Raw genomic sequence first — 18109 nt, forward strand, 5'->3', positions numbered from 1 at the left:
TGGGTCCAGTAGACCCGAGCATTTTTTCTCGCTCAAATTAATTGAATTTGAATATTTTTTATATTTTAATATATTAGTTTGACGCATATTAATAATTTTCTAAGTTTTTTGATAGAACTAATTCGATACAAAAGAATAAATTAGCTTCAAACATTAATAAATTATAAATTTTTAATTTTAACCTAAAAATTCATATTTTATTCTGCATAATAAATACTTTTTTTGCAAGTCCTGCTGTTGTGGTAATTTTTTTCTTAAAGAATTATGGTATAAACCATTAATTTTTAAGTCATAATATTAAAATTTTAAATAACTCATGAATTTTCAAGTAAAAACACGCAATTTTTTGCTTTTTATTTTTCACAATTTTTTTGAACTAACTTAAAATAAATAAATCCCTGTAAAACTAATAAAATTTTAAGAAACACATCATAAGCAACCTCAGATTAAATTTTTGTTCAAAAATATTCAATACCGGCTGTACAATACACGTTTGAATACGTCGGGTCCAGCAGACCCATTGTGCAATTTATGTTCTAATTTTGTCAGTTAAGGGTTAACAGGCCTCGGATTATACGACTTTTTCGACTGTTTCCGACTTTTTTTTTCAAAAATGCGACTTTTTTCGACTTATATTTTAATAAAATGCGACTTCAGATCTTTTTTATTTTAATTATTTAACAAATTTTTAACTAAAACTCTTCACTAAATTAATTATTTTTAATAATTTTAATAAAATTCATCACAAATTCAATAATTTAAAATAAAGTTACCAAAATTTTTTAATTCAAAATCACAAATCAATTCAAAATCAAAGAAAATTCAATTATTTTTCAAATTTTCAATTCAAAATCAAATAAAATTCAATTATTTTCAAAAATTTCAATTCACAATCAAAGAAAATTCAATTATTTTCAAAAATTTTAATTCAAAATCAAAGAAAATTCAATTATTTTCCAAATTTTCAATTCAAAATCAAATAAAATTCAATTATTCTCAAAAATTTAAATTCAAAAATTAATTATTATCAAAATTTTCAATCAAAAATCAACTAAAATTGAATTATTACCTAAAATTTTAATTGAAATTCAATTATTTTCAAAAATTTGAATTTAAAAGCTTCTAAAATTTTCCATCGAAAAATTTTTGAAATTTAATAATTTCAATTATAACTCTCCGGAAATTCAATTATTTTTAACTATTTTTATAATATTCTTCGAAAATTCAACTATCTGAAACCATTTTGCAATTAAAAATGGTTCTCTAATTGTTGTATTTTTGTCCGCAATTTCTAATAAATTTTTTAATGAAATCATCAAAAAAAAATTTTAATTAAAAATCACTTGAAATTCAATTAATTTCAAAAATCAAAATTGTAAATCTTTAAAAATTCAATTACATTTAAAAAATAATATCTAAAATTGTTTGATAAATTATTTTTAGTTCTGTAAAATTTAATTATTGTCTGAAAATTAACAAAATCTTTTAAAATTCAATTATTTCTTAAAATTTCAACTTTAAACCTTCTAAAATTATTTCATTTATTGATTTTCGTCAACCTCTTCAGATATATATTTTTTAGTCGGAAAATAACTATAATAATGAAATATTTTTTAAAACGTCATATTTAATATCTTGTTGTCTATGTATTTTTTTCTATTTTTTAATCTATGCATCGTTAGAAAAATATGCACATAACTTCTGTAATATTAGTGGTTTTTCATTTTTATTATTTTTTTTTTTTAATTTATTCATTACAGTTTTACACATCGTAAGAGTATATTATATATTATAATTTTTAATTGACATTGAAAACATATTTTTAAAATGCGATTGTTTAAAAAAAAAGTAATAATAAACAAAAATTTTAATTTTACAACATTCGCTTTGATTCGACTACAAAATATCAACTAAATTAATTTATTTAATTTAACCCTTAACTGGCACAATTCCGCGTTCGTACGTAAATAGCACAGTGGGTCTGCTGGACCCGACGTATTCAAACGTGTATTGTACAGCCGGTATTGAATATTTTTGCACAAAAATTTAATCTGAGGTAGCTTATGATTCGTTTTTTAAAATTTCATTAGTTTTACAGGGATTAATTTATTTTTAGTTAGTTAAAAAAAATTGTGAAAAATAAAAACCAAAAAATTGCGTGTTTTTACTTAAAAATTCATGAGATATTTGAAATTTTAATATCATGACTTAAAAATTTAAGGTTATACTATTATTCTTTAAGAAAAAAATGACCACAACAGCAGGATTTACAAAAAAAAAATTTATTTTGCAGAATAAAATGTGAATTTTTAGGTTAAAATTAAAAATTTATAATTTATTATTGTTTGAAGCTAATTTATTCTTCTGTATCGAATTAGTTGTATCAAAAAACTTAGAAAATTACTAGGAATATAAAAAATATTTAAAAGCTATACGTACAATTAATTAGAGGTGGGAAAAATGATCGGGTCTATTGGACCCATGGTGCTAGTTAAAAAATTTTAAAGTCTTTAATTTTTTTGTCTTTAATTTTTAATAAAATTCTTCAACAACAAAAATTTCAATTCAAAATCACTTTAATTCAATTATTTTCAAGAATTTTCAATTTAAAACTTAAATTTTATTATTTATAAAGATTTTAAATGTTATTTCCAAAATTTTATGATTTTAAATGATTTTTATAATATTCTAAAAATTTAATTATCTGAAAGCATTTTTGAATTAAAAAATTTTTAAATTTAATTTTTGTCTTTAATTTTTAATAAATTCTTCAACAATAAAAATTTCAATTCAAAATCACTTTAATTCAATTATTTTCAAAAATTTCTATTTAAATCATTCCAAAATTTAATTATTTCTAAAAATTTCAACTAAAACTCTTAGAAAATTTAATGATTTTAACCCTTAACTGGCACAATTCGTACGTAAATAGCACAGTGGGTCTGCTGGACCCCACGTATTCAAACGTGTATTGTACAGCCGGTATTGAATATTTTTGAACAAAAATTTAATCTGAGGTAGCCTATGATGTGTTTTTTAAAATTTCATTAGTTTTACAAGGATAAATTTATTTTAAGTTAGTTCAAAAAAATTGTGAAAAATAAAAACCAAAAAATTGCGTGTTTTTACTTAAAAATTTATGAGTTATATTTAAAATTTTAATTTTATGACTTAAAAATTTAAGGTTAAAATTATTCTTTAATAAAAAAAATACCACATCAGCAGGATTTGCAAAAAAGGAATTATTTTGCAAAATAAAATGTGAATTTTCAGGTTAAAATTAAAAATTTATAATTTATTAATGTTTGAAGCTAATTTATTCTTTTGTATCGAATTATTTGTATCAAAAAACTTAGAAAATTACTAAAAATATGACAAACTAATAAAAAATATAAAAAATATTCAAATTCAATTAATTTGAGCGAGAAAAAATGCTCGGGTCTACTGGACCCATGGTGCCAGTTAAGGGTTAATAAAAAATTATTTAAATTTTTAAGTAAGTTTTTTTTAACAATTTTTCATGTACTTTTTAATGCCAAAAAATGTTTTTGCAAAAAAATATTTGTAATCCCAAATTTTTTCAATAAGTCTTATTTTTCAGTTTTTATTTAATTTGTGCTTTTTTATTCTTTATTTTTATTTTCATTAAAAAAAGTCTAACATCTTTTACAATAAAATAATAAAAAAAAAAAATGAGCGTTTGATAAAACAATTTTGCGAAAATTTTTTTTAAAAAATCAATTTTTTTGCGATTTAATTTAAAATTTATTTTATAAAAATCTATTGTTTTTTCTTTCCTGTTCTAAAAAAATTGCCAAAATTTCAAAGAAATTATAAATAATTTTAAATATCTTTTTCCCTATGGAAAAAATTACTAAAATTTTCCAATTTTAATAGAATTTAATTATCAAAAACAAAATGTATGAAATTGAAAAATCATTTTTATATAAATAATTTATAACAATTTTTTCTTTTTTTATAAAATTAATGTAACTGATTATGTGAAAAAAGTCATTTTAAATTTCTCGAAATAACAAAATATGGATTTATCAATTTTTGAAAATTTACTTTCTCATTTATTTAAATAAATTAATAATCTTTGGTATTTAAAGTTGTATTAAAACTTAAAGTCTATAAACGTTTAACTTGATCAAAATTTTGCCATGGGTTTTACTTGCCTTCTATGTACTATATATATATATAAATTAGCAAGAAAAAAATCAATTGTTAAAAAAAATAGGTTTTGAATTACATGTCTTTATAGATATTGTTTAAAAAAAAAAAATTCACTTCCTTTTACAAGAATATTAAATTATTGCGTGTTTTTATTTTTGTATTGATTTGCAGGAAGAGGGTTAAAATATAAAACACAATAAAGACTTGCCTCTTTCAAGAATAATATAGTGTGATAATAATTTACAACGAATATTATTTCGATTTTTCACTGTAAAATTTAATTATCTATCGTCAATTCACTTTTCTTTATTTATATACGACGAAATATACACATATAATATAATGAATTATGAGACTACGAAATGCGAATACCCTGAGTACTGAACCTACTGAACTCAATATTGAACTAGTGGAACACATGTATATGTATACATATATCTATATATTATACACGTGCCTGATGTTGGATTCTATATAGCGTCGTGTTGCCTAGCAACTGGGGGACAATGAGTAAAATGATTACAATAGACAAGAAAAAAAAATCGTTTTAGTCGAGATTTACATTTAAAAAAAAAAGTCAATTTTTTTTGTTTTAATTACATTTAATTAGTTAATAGGTACTTTACTTTAAATAATTAATGTTATTAGATAATAAATCTATTTTATTAATTCCTTAATAAGAATAATTCTATATATGAATATTATCAAGAAAATTTATTTCTATTTCAAAATCGAGGAGGTAAATTTAAAAAATTTTAATTGCGATTCCAGGTGAGATTTTGACTTTTTCGGAGTAGGTTAACCGATTGCAATGAAACATTGGAATTTTGTTATATATAGTAAGACTAATCTTTAACTTAAATTTCAGCTTAAAATATTTGTTAGTTTACGAAATTTGCAATAATAACAAAAAAATTTTAACTGCTATATCTTCCGTTCTAATAATCGGATTGAGGTCTACTTTTTTTTTAAAATGTCAAGGAAAATGAGAGGAATAAATCTCTTTCAGAACAATTTTTTATAATTTTATAACTAAAAAAATTATTCAATAAAAATTGAATAAATTTCACGCGACAATCTAAAATTCAATCACTTAAACGCTAAAATGATCTTAACTGTGTTTTCTTTAATGTTCCAAAGAAATCCAATTGTAAATGCAAGTTTAACTTATTTAATTTTAATAATTTACCAGTATAAACAATTGCGATTTCTGCTAGTTGACGTGCAGACGACATTGCGCACGCAGCATTCTCACGTAGCCAATTTAGTCCACGAATCACGTCAGCTGGTTACAGGAGAATGCTGCGTGCGCAATGTCGTCTGCACGTCAACTAGCAGAAATCGCAATTGTTTATACTCGTAAATTATTAAAATTAAACAAGTTAAACTTGCATTTACAATTGGATTCCTTTGGAATATTAAAGAAAACACTGATAAGATCATTTTAGCGTTTAAGTGATTGAATTTTAGATTGTCGCGTGAAATTTATTCAATTATTATTGAATATTTTTTTTAGTTATAAAATTATAAAAAATTGTTCTAAAAGAGATTTATTCCTCTCATTTTCCTTGACATTTTTAAAAAAAAGTAGACCTCAATCCGATTATTAGAACGGAAGATATAGCAGTTTAAAATTTTTTGTTATTATTGCAAATCTCGTAAACTAACAAATATTTTAAGCTGAAATTTAAGTTAAAGATTAGTCTTACTATATATAACAAAATTCCAAAGTTTCATTGCAATCGGTTTACCTAAACTCCGAAAAAGTCAAAATCTCACTTGGAATCGCACATGAATATTATCAAGAAAATTTATTTCTATTTTAGAATCGAAGAGGTAAATTTTAAAAAATTTTAATTAAGTATAGGACAAATTTTGAAAAAAAAATTCTGATAACAAAATTCAATTTTAGAGTTTTTATTTGAAACCTTTTGAAATAATTAATTTTTATTTAAAGATTTTATAATTCAAATTTTTGAAATTAATTCAACTTCAAGTGATTTTTAATTGAAATTTTTTGGTGATATTGAAAGACAAAAAATTAAAATGAAAAATAATGAAATTACAGACAAAAATTGAATTTCAAAAACATTTTTTATTTGAAAAATGTTTTCAAATAATTGAATTTTTGAAGAATATTATGAAAATCATTTAAAATCATTAAATTTTGGAAGAGTTACAGTTGAAATTTTTAGAAATAAATAATTAAACTTTAGAAGATTTTACATGGAAATTTTTGAAATTAATTGAATTCAAGTGAATTTTAATTGAAATTTTTGTTGTTGAAGAATTTTATTAAAAATTAAAGACTTTAAAATTTTTTAATTGAAAAATGCTTTCAGAAAATTCGATTTTTTTAGAAGAATATTATAAAAATTATTTAACCCTTAACTGGCACCATGGGTCCAATAGACCCGATCATTTTTCCCAGCTCTAATTAATTGTACGTATAGCTTTTAAATATTTTTTATACTCTTAGTAATTTTCTAAGTTTTTTGATACAACTAATTCGATACAAAAGAATAAATTAGCTTCAAACATTAATAATTATAAATTTTTAATTTTAACCTAAAAATTCACATTTTATTCTACAAAATAAATTTTTTTTTTTTTGCAAATTCAGCTGTTGTGGTAATTTTTTCCTTGAAGAATAATGGTATGACGTTAAATTTTTAAGTCATAATATTAAAATTTTAAATAACTCATGACTTTTTAAGTAAAAACACGCAAATTTGTGGTTTTTTATTTTTCACAATTTTTTTCAACTAACTTAAAATAAATTAATCCCTGTAAAACTAATAAAATTTTTAAAAACACAGGATAGGCTACCTCAGATTAAATTTTTGTGCAAAAATATTCAATACCGGCTGTACAGTACACGTTTGAATACGTCGGGTTCAGCAGACCCACTGTGCCATTTACGTTCGAATTGTGCCAGTTAAGCGTTAAAATCATTAAATTTTCTAAGAGTTTTAGTTGAAATTTTTAGAAATAATTAAATTTAAAAAAAACAAAAAGGTGTGAGAGTGCCTATAGAATTTATTAAAAATTATAGACAAAAATTGAATTTAAAAATTTTTTAATAGAAAAATGCTTTCAGAATATAAAAATCATTTAAAATCATTAAATTTTGAAAGAGTTACATTTGAAATTTTTAGAAATAATTTAAGTTTAGGTTCTATAAATTAAAATTTTTGAAAATAATTGAATTCAAGTGATTTTGAATTAAAATCTTTTTTGGTGATTTCCGTTGTTGAAGAATTTATTAAAAATTAAAGTAAAAATTGAATTTAAAAATTTTTTAATAGAAAATAGCTTTCAGATAATTAAATTTTTGAAGAATATTATAAAAATCCTTAAAAAATAATTAAATTTTGGAAGAATTATAATTGAAATTATTAAATTTCAAACAGTTTTAGATGGAAAATTTTAAAAAATAATAAATTTTAAAAAGTTATTGAAATTTTTTGTAATTTTATTTAATTGTTTTTTTAAATTGTAAATAATTGTTGAATTTCATAAAACTTTTAATTGAAAAAGAATTTCATTAAAATTATTAAAAATAAAGAAAAATTTTAGTTAAAAATTTGTTAAATAATTGAAATAAAGTTAAATAAAATTTTCATACTAAAAAAGGCGTATTTTGTGAAAAAATGTTTTAAAAAAAGTCAAAAAGTCGCATCTTATTTAAATTAATTGAAAAAAAAATCGTATTTTTGAAAAAAAGGCCGAAAAAGTCATATAATTTGTGGCCAGATATGTATATGAATAAACGTAAATTCTTTCCAAAATAAAATAATCACCAAGTTTGTTACTTTTTTAAATTACTATACTTTTAATTGCAAAATATCAAAGAGAAAAAATATTTGTATTTAATTAAGAAAAAAAAATTATTGAAATCGATTAAAAATGAAATATTTTGAAATAATTTTGCCCCAGTGGGTGCGCGTACCCTAAGCGATCGTAGTGCCTATTTGGTGGTCATTTACAGAAACATTCTTTTGCCTTCTATTTAATGCGCCATTTGTAGTTCATGTATTGTAGTTATCTATTTGTACATACATCATGGTTGAATGTCTACCAATCCAACTTTGATAATTTTCTGTATTATACGAAACAAAATTTCAGAAAATAAATATTTTACAATATACTGTCTATTTACTTATACAAGAGGTAATTTAAAAAAAAAAAGATGTAATGAAAAATAAAACTTCTTTGTAATATTACATAAAAAAAAGGATTTTATAGATGTCAACAAATCACTGTATAAATATAACCTAAAAACTTTCCAACCTGTTTTACAGGAATAAAAACACGTGAGTAATAAAAAGTTTCTGTTAAAATTTTCTTTTTTTTTTGTTTTACTTTATTATTTCATATTAAAATGTGAATTATTTTTTCTGCTTGGTAAAAATTGTTTTCTTTTATTATTATCATCACATAAACGCGTAATTCGTCTTATCACAAAAAATACCGGTGAAACGTAATGTAAACAATTTTTATTTATGGAATTTAAAAAAAAAAGAGTTCTATTTTTGCGACCTCTAGTAGAAAAAATGATGAACTAACAAAATTAAAAAAGAACAAAATTTTCATTTCATTATAAAATTATAGTTTATTCAATAAATTGAGTATAAAAGAAAACAAATTTTGTTTTAATAATTATAAAAAATTATTTTGAAAGCATTTTTTAATTAAAAAATTTTGTAATTCAATTTTTGTCAATAATTTCTAATAAATTCTTGAACACCAAAAATTTCAATTAAACATATCAATTGGTGGTCAATTAATTTCAAAAATCTAAATTATAAATCTTTAAAAATTCAATTACTTAAAAAATTTCAAATAAAAACTAAAATTGAATTATTAAATTTTTTTTTTAAATTTGTAAAAATTTAATTATTTTAAAAATTCACATCTTCGATTCTAAAATAGAAATAAATTTTCTTGATAATGTTCCTATAGAATTATTCTTATTAAGAAATTAATAAAATGGATTTAATATCTAATAACATTAATTATTTAAAGTAAAATACTTATTAACTAATTAACTTTAATTAAAATAAAAAAAAAAGTCGACTTTTCTTGGAATTTAAATTGACTTAAACAACTTTTTTTTGCACGTTTTTAATTTCACATTTCTTGAATATATTTCAAGTTTTAAATGTAATTATTACTAGCAATAACAATATTAGACGACTGAAACATAAATTGACGGAAAATAACTTTTAAAAAAATTCTATATTGTTAATAAAATAAATTTTATAGAGAGGCGCATGATTAAATTCCAAATTTTGTTTTTTCAAATTTTTATTTTCTCGAAAACCATTATATTCGTCAACGTTCATTTCACGTTGAAAAAACAAGTTCTCGTCCGATCACTTAAGTTAAGCAACGTTGAGCGCGGTTAGTACTTGGATGGGTGACCGCTTGGGAATACCGCGTAATGTTGACATTTTTTTTTTTTTTTTTCATTTTTATTTGAAGGGATATATTTATTTTCAAAATTCGCGCAATTTTCTTTCTTTTTGATTCTGCCTCTTTCGAGGAAAAACTTATTATTTCGGGGAAAAGGCGCCAAAGGGTGCGATAAGACACGAGAATCGTTGGACAATGGGAAGGAATTGAAGGGATCCGTTTTTTGGCGATATACATGTGCGGAGGTCTTGGGATGGAGTTCCCTATTTTATAATAATTAATCAAAAATTTCACGAAGCTGAAGTACACCACGTTTATGTTAAACGATTTTTAAAGAAATAATTTTTTTAAATGAAAAATTCTATAATTTTTTACCTGAAAAATATTTTTTTATAATTTGTTGATTAATAAAAACTACAAGAAATATTTTTTAAGCAAAAAATTATAGAATTTTTTATTTTAAAAAATGTTTTCTTTAAAAATCGTTTATTATAAACGTTGCGTACTTCAGCTTCGTAAAATTTCTTCTGGATTTGGGCCCTTTAACAATAGAGGAATTTTTCTATTCAAAATATTAAGATATTCTAGATTGTGATATATATAATTGCTTGGACAATTTTTTTAAATTTATTTTATGGGCCTAAGCAAGTAGAAAAAACATTTGTAATTAATTCTAATAAAAAAAGAAAAAATTTTACTTTAATAAATAGCTTAAATTTAAATTTGTTTGAATTTGTATGAATTGGCAACTTAAAAATTCTTTTTGATTATGGTTCTTAGATGAATAGAAAAATTTTTCTCAATAGGTTTTAAAATCAGCTTACGCGCCCAATTTAAAACAAATTGAGTTTTAAATATTTAAAAATAGAATTTTATGAGGAACCAGAATTTATTTAATGTATACTTATATGCGTACAGATAATAGATGTTTTAGATTTGGGTTCATATAAATTTATTAACAATGAAGTTATTTTCTTGTTTCGTTTTTATATTTATGCATTAAGAGTGTCGAACGGTATCTGAAATTCTTTGGCAAGAAGAGAGCTTTAATTATCGCTCTGAACGTGAAATAGTATTGATTTTAAAATACTTTTTTCTCGAAACACGAACACTTTTAACAAAATCAGCCAAAATCCTCATCTTATAAATTTCCTAAATCCAAAAGACTGTACGAATCGATAGAAAAACATGGTTGCAAAACAAAAAGTAGAAAAGTAATCTAATAACAGCTGCGACTTTGTGCGCCCTGCATGCTGCTGCCATCTGACGGCGGCAGGAGGTAATGAACCCCTCATTATATTACTTTTCGTTTTGCAATCGTGTTTTTGTATGGATTCGTATAATCTTTAGGATTTAGGAAATTTATATAAGATAAGGATCTCTAGCTGCTTTTGTAAAAAGTGTCCGTCTTTCGAGAAGAAAGTATTTTAAAATCAATGTTTTCATTTTCTCGTTTAGTGGCGTTTTTATATAGAGCAATAATTAAAGGTCTCTTCTTGCCAAAAAATTTCAGAGATCATTCGACTCTCTTAAATAAATTTTGTCACTCTTAAAATCGTTCTTTTAACATTATAATTTAATTTTTTAAAATCGGACACAAACACTACAGCAATATAATTATTTATATGTAAAATTGAAAATATGTAATTATTTTATCATTTATTACAGTATTTATTAGATTAAATAAATTCTGATTCTCCATATAAAATACTGTTTTTATATAAAAACTCAATTTTATTTAATTCGAGAACGTAAACTGATTTTAAAAACTATTGAGAAATGTTTTTTATTCATCTAAGAATCATAATCAAAAAAAATTTTTAAGTGCTAATTCAGTTTTATTTAATCCACCTTCTGGTGCGCCATAGTAGGGGAGGGGGTAAAAGTTTTGAATTTTTTCATGATTCGCTATACTTTGTTTATTTATTATACTTAAACGAAAAGATAAAAAATAATTTCTAGAAATGATTTCTCTAGATTTTTTTATAATCTTTCGATTCGCGTAGGGTAAGTGTATCAATTACGGTGCGTTTATAAAAAAATAACTATTATTACTATTATATTTAATATAACTGTTGCAAAATGATTAAAAAAAAATATATTTTAATTTTTTTTTGATACAATTACTAATAAAGATATACATTTAAACAATTATTAATTTAATTATTTGAGATCAAATTTTTTCCCTCGCCGTAATTGACACATTTTTAAGATTTCCATTGGCTTCAATTACGGCGGAAAAAGTATGTTCAAAATACTCGCATAATTTTGGTCATTGTAATCGATACACTGTAACTGAAACGCGCCGTAATAGAAAATTATGGTATTCGTTTTAATTTCTCATATTTGTTTAAATAATCGATTTTTATAAAGTTAAAAAGTTTTTTTTAATATCTAAATAACATAAGCTTTTAGTTTAATAAGTTTTAAATTCACTTTATACAATAGAAATGTCGAACTTTCTATTTCAAAGGTATTTTGACTTGAATCGCGCCGTAATTAGTACATTTACCCTAGTCAATTTTGGAAAAAAAATACTTTGACCAAAATTTTTGAAAATTAAAAATAAATTGTGATTTTTTTCATCTTTGGGCTCATTTTTTTTTTATTTATTTTATTTTTATTGAAAAGCTAAGATTTTTTCTCACAAAATACATATTTAAAAAAAAAACGGTTTTTTTTTTTGTTTCCGAGAAATTAAATATTGAAAGTAGTGCGACAAGTCAACGGGAAACCACTTTACCTCGCGCCACACAGTGGGACGAAAAACACGGCTATGGACAAATTAACATACAGCCTATAAATTTTAACCGATTTTAACGTTCTTGGTCTTGTTTTAAAGATGATAAAATTCTGCATAACGCCTCTAATTTTGTTTTTTGAAGAAAATTTTTTTTTTAATAATTTCTTTATTTAATGTTAAAGTTGGAAAATTTTTTTTCCTCCTTAAAAACAACGTAACTTTTTAGACTTTGCGCTTCTATTTCAAAAAGATTTAGTAAAATTTAATTACTTTTAAAAAATTGATAGCAAAAATATGAATTTTTTGTTTAATAAAAAATTTTGCAATAACTTTTATCAAAATGTCTCTCGTTGAAAAGAAGCTTAGAAGTTTAGAAGAAGATTAGTCCAAATTTTTATTTGTCCAAAACTCTGTATTTTGCCCCATTGTGCATAAGTCGAAACTTGATCATCTTAAATCAAAAACAAAAAATTTTTTTGTTAACTAATGAGTGTTCTGAGGTAACGTTGTCGAGTTTTCTTTTTTTTAAAAACATTATTGGATTTTTCTTTCCATCGAAAAATGTGCTTCCACAAAATTTATATATATAACTAATTATTTGATAATAATTTATAAAAAATTTTTTCCAAAAAAGGAAAAATTAATTTTGAAATTAATATTTTATTTCTCAAGAGATTGCAAATAAAAAATTTTATTATCCTTCTTGAAATCTTCTTATAACCTGTCCAACTAAAGGACAATGTTTATATAAAAAACTCAAACTATTATTTATCCCCTGAAGAGGAACTATAATGTTCGAAACTAGTTGGGATTTTTGAAAAAATATATATATCTTTACAAACCGTATCTAGGCCTTTTCATTTCCGAAATTTTAAAACATAATAATTTATAAAAATTGAGTTTTTATATAAAAACAGTGTTTTATGGGGAATCAGAATTTATTTAATCTAATAAATACTGTAATAAATAATAAAATAATTACTTATTTTCAATTTAACATATAAATAATTATATTGCTGTAGTGTTTGTGTCCGATTTTAAAAAATTAAATTATAATGTTAAAAGAACGATTTTAAGAGTGACAAAATTTATTTAAGAGAGTCGAATGATCTCTGAAATTTTTTGGCAAGAAGAGACCTTTAATTATCGCTCTATAAAAACGGCACTAAACGTAAAAATGATAAACCTTGATTTTAAAATACTTTCTTCTCGAAAGACGGACACTTTTTACAAAAGCAGCTAGAGATCCTTATCTTATATAAATTTCCTAATTCCGAAAGATTATGCGAATCCATACAAAAACACGATTGCAAAACGAAAAGTAATATAATGAGGGGTTCATTACCTCCTGCCGCCGTCAGATGGCAGCAGCATGCAGGGCGCACAAAGTCGCAGCTGTTATTAGATTACTTTTCTACTTTTTGTTTTGCAACCATGTTTTTCTATGCATTCGTACAGTCTTTTGGATTTAGGAAATTTATAAGATGAGGATTTTGGCTGATTTTGTTAAAAGTGTTCGTGTTTCGAGAAAAAAGTATTTTAAAATCAATACTATTTCACGTTCAGAGCGATAATTAAAGCTCTCTTCTTGCCAAAGAATTTCAGATACCGTTCGACACTCTTAATGCATAAATATAAAAACGAAACAAGAAAATAACTTCATTGTTAATAAATTTATATGAACCCAAATCTAAAACATCTATTATCTATACGCATATAAGTATACATTAAAAAAATTCTGGTTCCTCATAAAATACTATTTTTAAATATTTAAAACTCAATTTTATTTAAATCGGGCACGTAAACTGATTTTAAAAACTATTGAGAAATGTTTGTTATTCATCTTAGAACCATAATCAAAAAGAATTTTTAAGTGACAATTTATTTTTATTTAAACCACCTTCTGGCGCATCGTGATTTATGTGTAGAAAGAGCGTACCAAATTCCTTTTTTTTCTCCCTAATTTAAATGTAAACAATTTTTTTTTTTTGTCTTTCAGATGTCATTATGTCATATTTTGCCAACGAATGCTTTGTCTGTAAATCGACAGAAACATTGGAAATATGCGGCAATTGTAATATGATATCATATTGTGGATCAAAACATCAAAAATATGATTGGCCAAAACATAAAGAATTTTGTAATGTAATTTCTTGTCTACTTAAAGAAACTGGATTATCACATATTTATGAAAAACAATTAAATTCCGATTTACAAACATGGATAAAAGAACGTGAACGTATGTCACAATTAATAGAAACAACACTCGGTCGTTCATTACATCTTCATGAAGAACAAATGATTTTAATGCCAAGATCATGTTTTGTTTGTCACGAAACAAGACAAGAATTACTTAAAAATTGTCCCAAATGTTTGTGTGTTAATTTTTGTCAACAACATCAAGAATTAAATTTACAACACAATAAAGATTGTTTATCATTGAAATTATTTCACGATTTAGATGAAAAAATTCAAAATCCAAATAAATTGAGAATTATAATGGGAATATTGAAAAAAATTGTTACAATAACATTTGATATAATTCCAGAAACAATGGAAAATTATTTAAATCAATTTTTGACGAATGATAATGACGATGATGATGTAATTTTAATAAAATCGTGTATTTCAAATATTTTAACAATGCCATTGACACTTTTTAATGCGGTGAAGAAACTTAAACTTGATAATCGTTCGGAATTAATAATACACGTTCGTTGTGAATTACCAGATTCTATTGTTTGGGAACTTCTTCTTCATTTTCTACCAAAATTGTCATTTTTAAAAATTATTTTCCTCAATCAATCGGAATGTTTGAAGACAAAAATGAAATTGTGCAACGATTGTTGTGAGAAGGAGAAAAAATTAATTTTACAAATGAAAAATTTGAATTATGAGAATTTTGTTGAAGATGAATTATACATTAAACCTGATTTACTTGCTTATATGCCAGCTGAAGAAGAGGAAGAGAATAATTCAAAATGGGAAAATTTATTGGAAATTTTCAGTAGAATTGGTTGTCCATTATTATTAACATGCGTAACGGAAATGAAATTAAATCGTGTTGTTGAAAATTTAAAAATGACATTTTGGACAAATTTAATATTAAATGAGGATTTAAATGAATTTGGTGCTTTGGAACCATTACGCGAATGGACAAACAATGGAGTTGGTAAATTAAATCAATTTATGATTATTGCTGATTCATTTAAAAATTATTGTCGCGCCAAACATTTTGCCAATGATTCGCCATTATTGTTAAAAAAAGAAAAAGGTGAATATTGGAATTCACAATATTTTTTTTTCTCCCACATTTGTCGTGGTTGTCGTGAAAAATCATCAATTATCACTTGTAAATATTGTAATATGATTTTTTATTGTTCTGAATTGCATAGAAGAGAAGATTGGTATCAACATAAAGATCTTTGTAAATTAATACAAAAATTACTTATTGAATCGGGTAGAAAAAATATATTTGCCGGTGAAATTGATTTAATGGATTGTAATAAAGTGACGAATGAAATTTGGTTAGAGGTAAAATTAAATGTTATAAAAAAAATTGAATTTGAAATTGAACGTGAATTATTAATTTATGAACAACAAATGTTTTTATTTCCAAAAGCATGTTTTGCATGTCACGAATGTGATTTAATGAAACTTTATATTTGTCGTTGTGGTATTGCATTATGTAAAATACATAAAGATTATCGTGGTCATAAATTAATATGTAATGATTATTATTTAAGTTATTTGTTACATGAGAATGAAGAAATTGTTGAATTTTCATCGAAATTTGAATTTCTTGCCGCTGAATTTGATGATAATTTGCCAAATTCAATGCAAGAATTTTTGGAATTATGGCTTATTTTATTGGAAACAGATATTATTATCACGAGTATTGAAAAAATAATAATTGCCGAATTATTAACAAGGCCATTAACATTGTTGTGTGCTATGAAAAAATTGCCAATTAATTTCAATGAAAATAAAATATTAACAATACACGTGATTGGTTCGAATAATTCAAAATATGCAAACGATGAATATTGGAATGTTTTTTTCTATTGGTTAAAAATGTTAAATAAAATAAATATTATATTTATTGGCATAAATACAAAGGAAGTGAATTATACGAGAAATTCATTTGGTAATTTAAAAAATTTAACATGTAAATCATATTCATTGACGTATGAACAATTTGTATTGGGAAAATTTTTTATAAAACCAGATATAATTGTTGGCTATGATTTAGATATACATGAGTGTGATGTTAAAGCGTGTAATTGTATAAAAGATATTTTAGTGATAAATAAAATGAATGTACCATTTATATTAACAGCGGGAACAAAAGAACGTGCTATTAATGATAATCGAAAAATTTCACAACTTTTTCAACCTTCAATTACACCTGATTTGGTTTATTTAAATCCATTTGCATCGCTAGAGCCAATTAGGGATTTTGAGACTGAATATTTACGTTATTTAAATAAATATGTTATTATTTATTGGAAATGGATAATAGCGAGAGATGAGAAAATTGATATTTTTCAAAAGCAAATTTCTAATTCGTCGCGAAGTTTTGAATTGGAAAAAAAATTATCTGAATTATTTACAAAAACAAAAATTAATGTCGATGATGTTGAAACAAATGATAATAAATCGAGAGATATTAGGGATGATTATAAATTTGAAGATGAAATAAGACCACAAATTTCGAGTGTATTTGCAGCAAGTTCGGAATTGAAATATTTACTTAAAGATTATGAAAGTAAATCGAATGTAAATTTAGAAAAGCCAAGAAGAACACTCGATGAACCTGATTTACGATTTGTTAAATGTACAAAAAAAATTGATTTGCAATTGAATTTAAGTGAAGAGAAAAATGAAATTAATCACAATAATGAGGATGTTGAAGTTAAATGTCGCGAAGTATTTGAAAGTTTGTTAAATAGTTCTAATACTGAAAATATCAACGAAATTGAAGAAAACGAAATAGCCGATGTTGAAATTGACGAAAATGAAAAAAACTCAATTTAATACAAATTATTGTTGCAATATTTCATATATTTCAAAATAATTCATGGAATTTTTAAAGAAAAGAAAAAAAAGAAATTTTTTTAGCAATATTTCAATGGAATTTTACTAAAAAAAAATATTTTTATTTAATTTCTGAAGAAATTTGATTACTAAAAAATAGGCTTCGAAATATAAAAATATTCAACAATAAATTGTTATCAAAAAAAAAATTCCAAAGAAAAAATTTTCTTATAACAATTTTTTTTTCCATTTAAAATATAATTTTTGTTACTTTTACTTATTAATATGTAATTTTTATAATTATTAATATTAAGGGAATTTTTTGTAAAATCTAATAATTTGTACGAAAGAAATAAATATATTTTAACATAAAAAAAATTTTTTTTAAAGGCAACTTAAGACGAAAATTTTTAGAATATAACTTTGCAACGTTATAGATTTTAGCAACTATATCTAAACGAAAGATTTCTTTAAACGAATTTAATATTTGCAAGATAAGAAATCAACGAAGTAAATTTTCGCTAAACTTTAAACTTGAGTTAAATTAAAAAAAATGCACCCGCCATTTTGAATTTTGAAAATCTGGTAAAAAATTAATTTTGATTTGAAAAATTTTAATGTAAAAAAGTTTGACTCCTGATAGTATGGCAACCACGCATTACATGGATCTAAATTCATTTTAGGTTACAAATATATAATTTTCATATCGAATTTTTATTTTTATCTCGCTATTTT

At 23.1% G+C, this 18109-nt stretch overlaps 1 protein-coding gene and 1 non-coding gene across 2 annotated transcripts; both read left to right on the forward strand.

Annotated features, from left to right (window-relative positions):
• The first annotated feature begins 8230 nt into the window (after positions 1-8230).
• Positions 8231-17739, forward strand: LOC127285739 (uncharacterized). The gene is made up of 2 exons (XM_051311883.1): positions 8231-8492; positions 14337-17739. The coding sequence occupies exon 2, from the start codon at positions 14345-14347 to the stop codon at positions 17372-17374; it is 3030 nt and encodes a 1009-aa protein (XP_051167840.1). The 5' UTR covers positions 8231-8492; positions 14337-14344; the 3' UTR covers positions 17375-17739.
• LOC127285874 (5S ribosomal RNA) lies at positions 9513-9631 on the forward strand. Its single transcript, XR_007843665.1, has one exon. It is a non-coding gene; the product is annotated as a 5S ribosomal RNA (ribosomal RNA).
• Positions 17740-18109: the final 370 nt, after the last annotated feature.

The sequence above is a fragment of the Leptopilina boulardi genome, unplaced genomic scaffold (assembly GCF_019393585.1).
Source record: "Leptopilina boulardi isolate dan_hultmark-lab unplaced genomic scaffold, ZJU_Lbou_2.1 LbouV2_341, whole genome shotgun sequence".
Lineage (NCBI taxonomy): Eukaryota > Metazoa > Arthropoda > Insecta > Hymenoptera > Figitidae > Leptopilina > Leptopilina boulardi.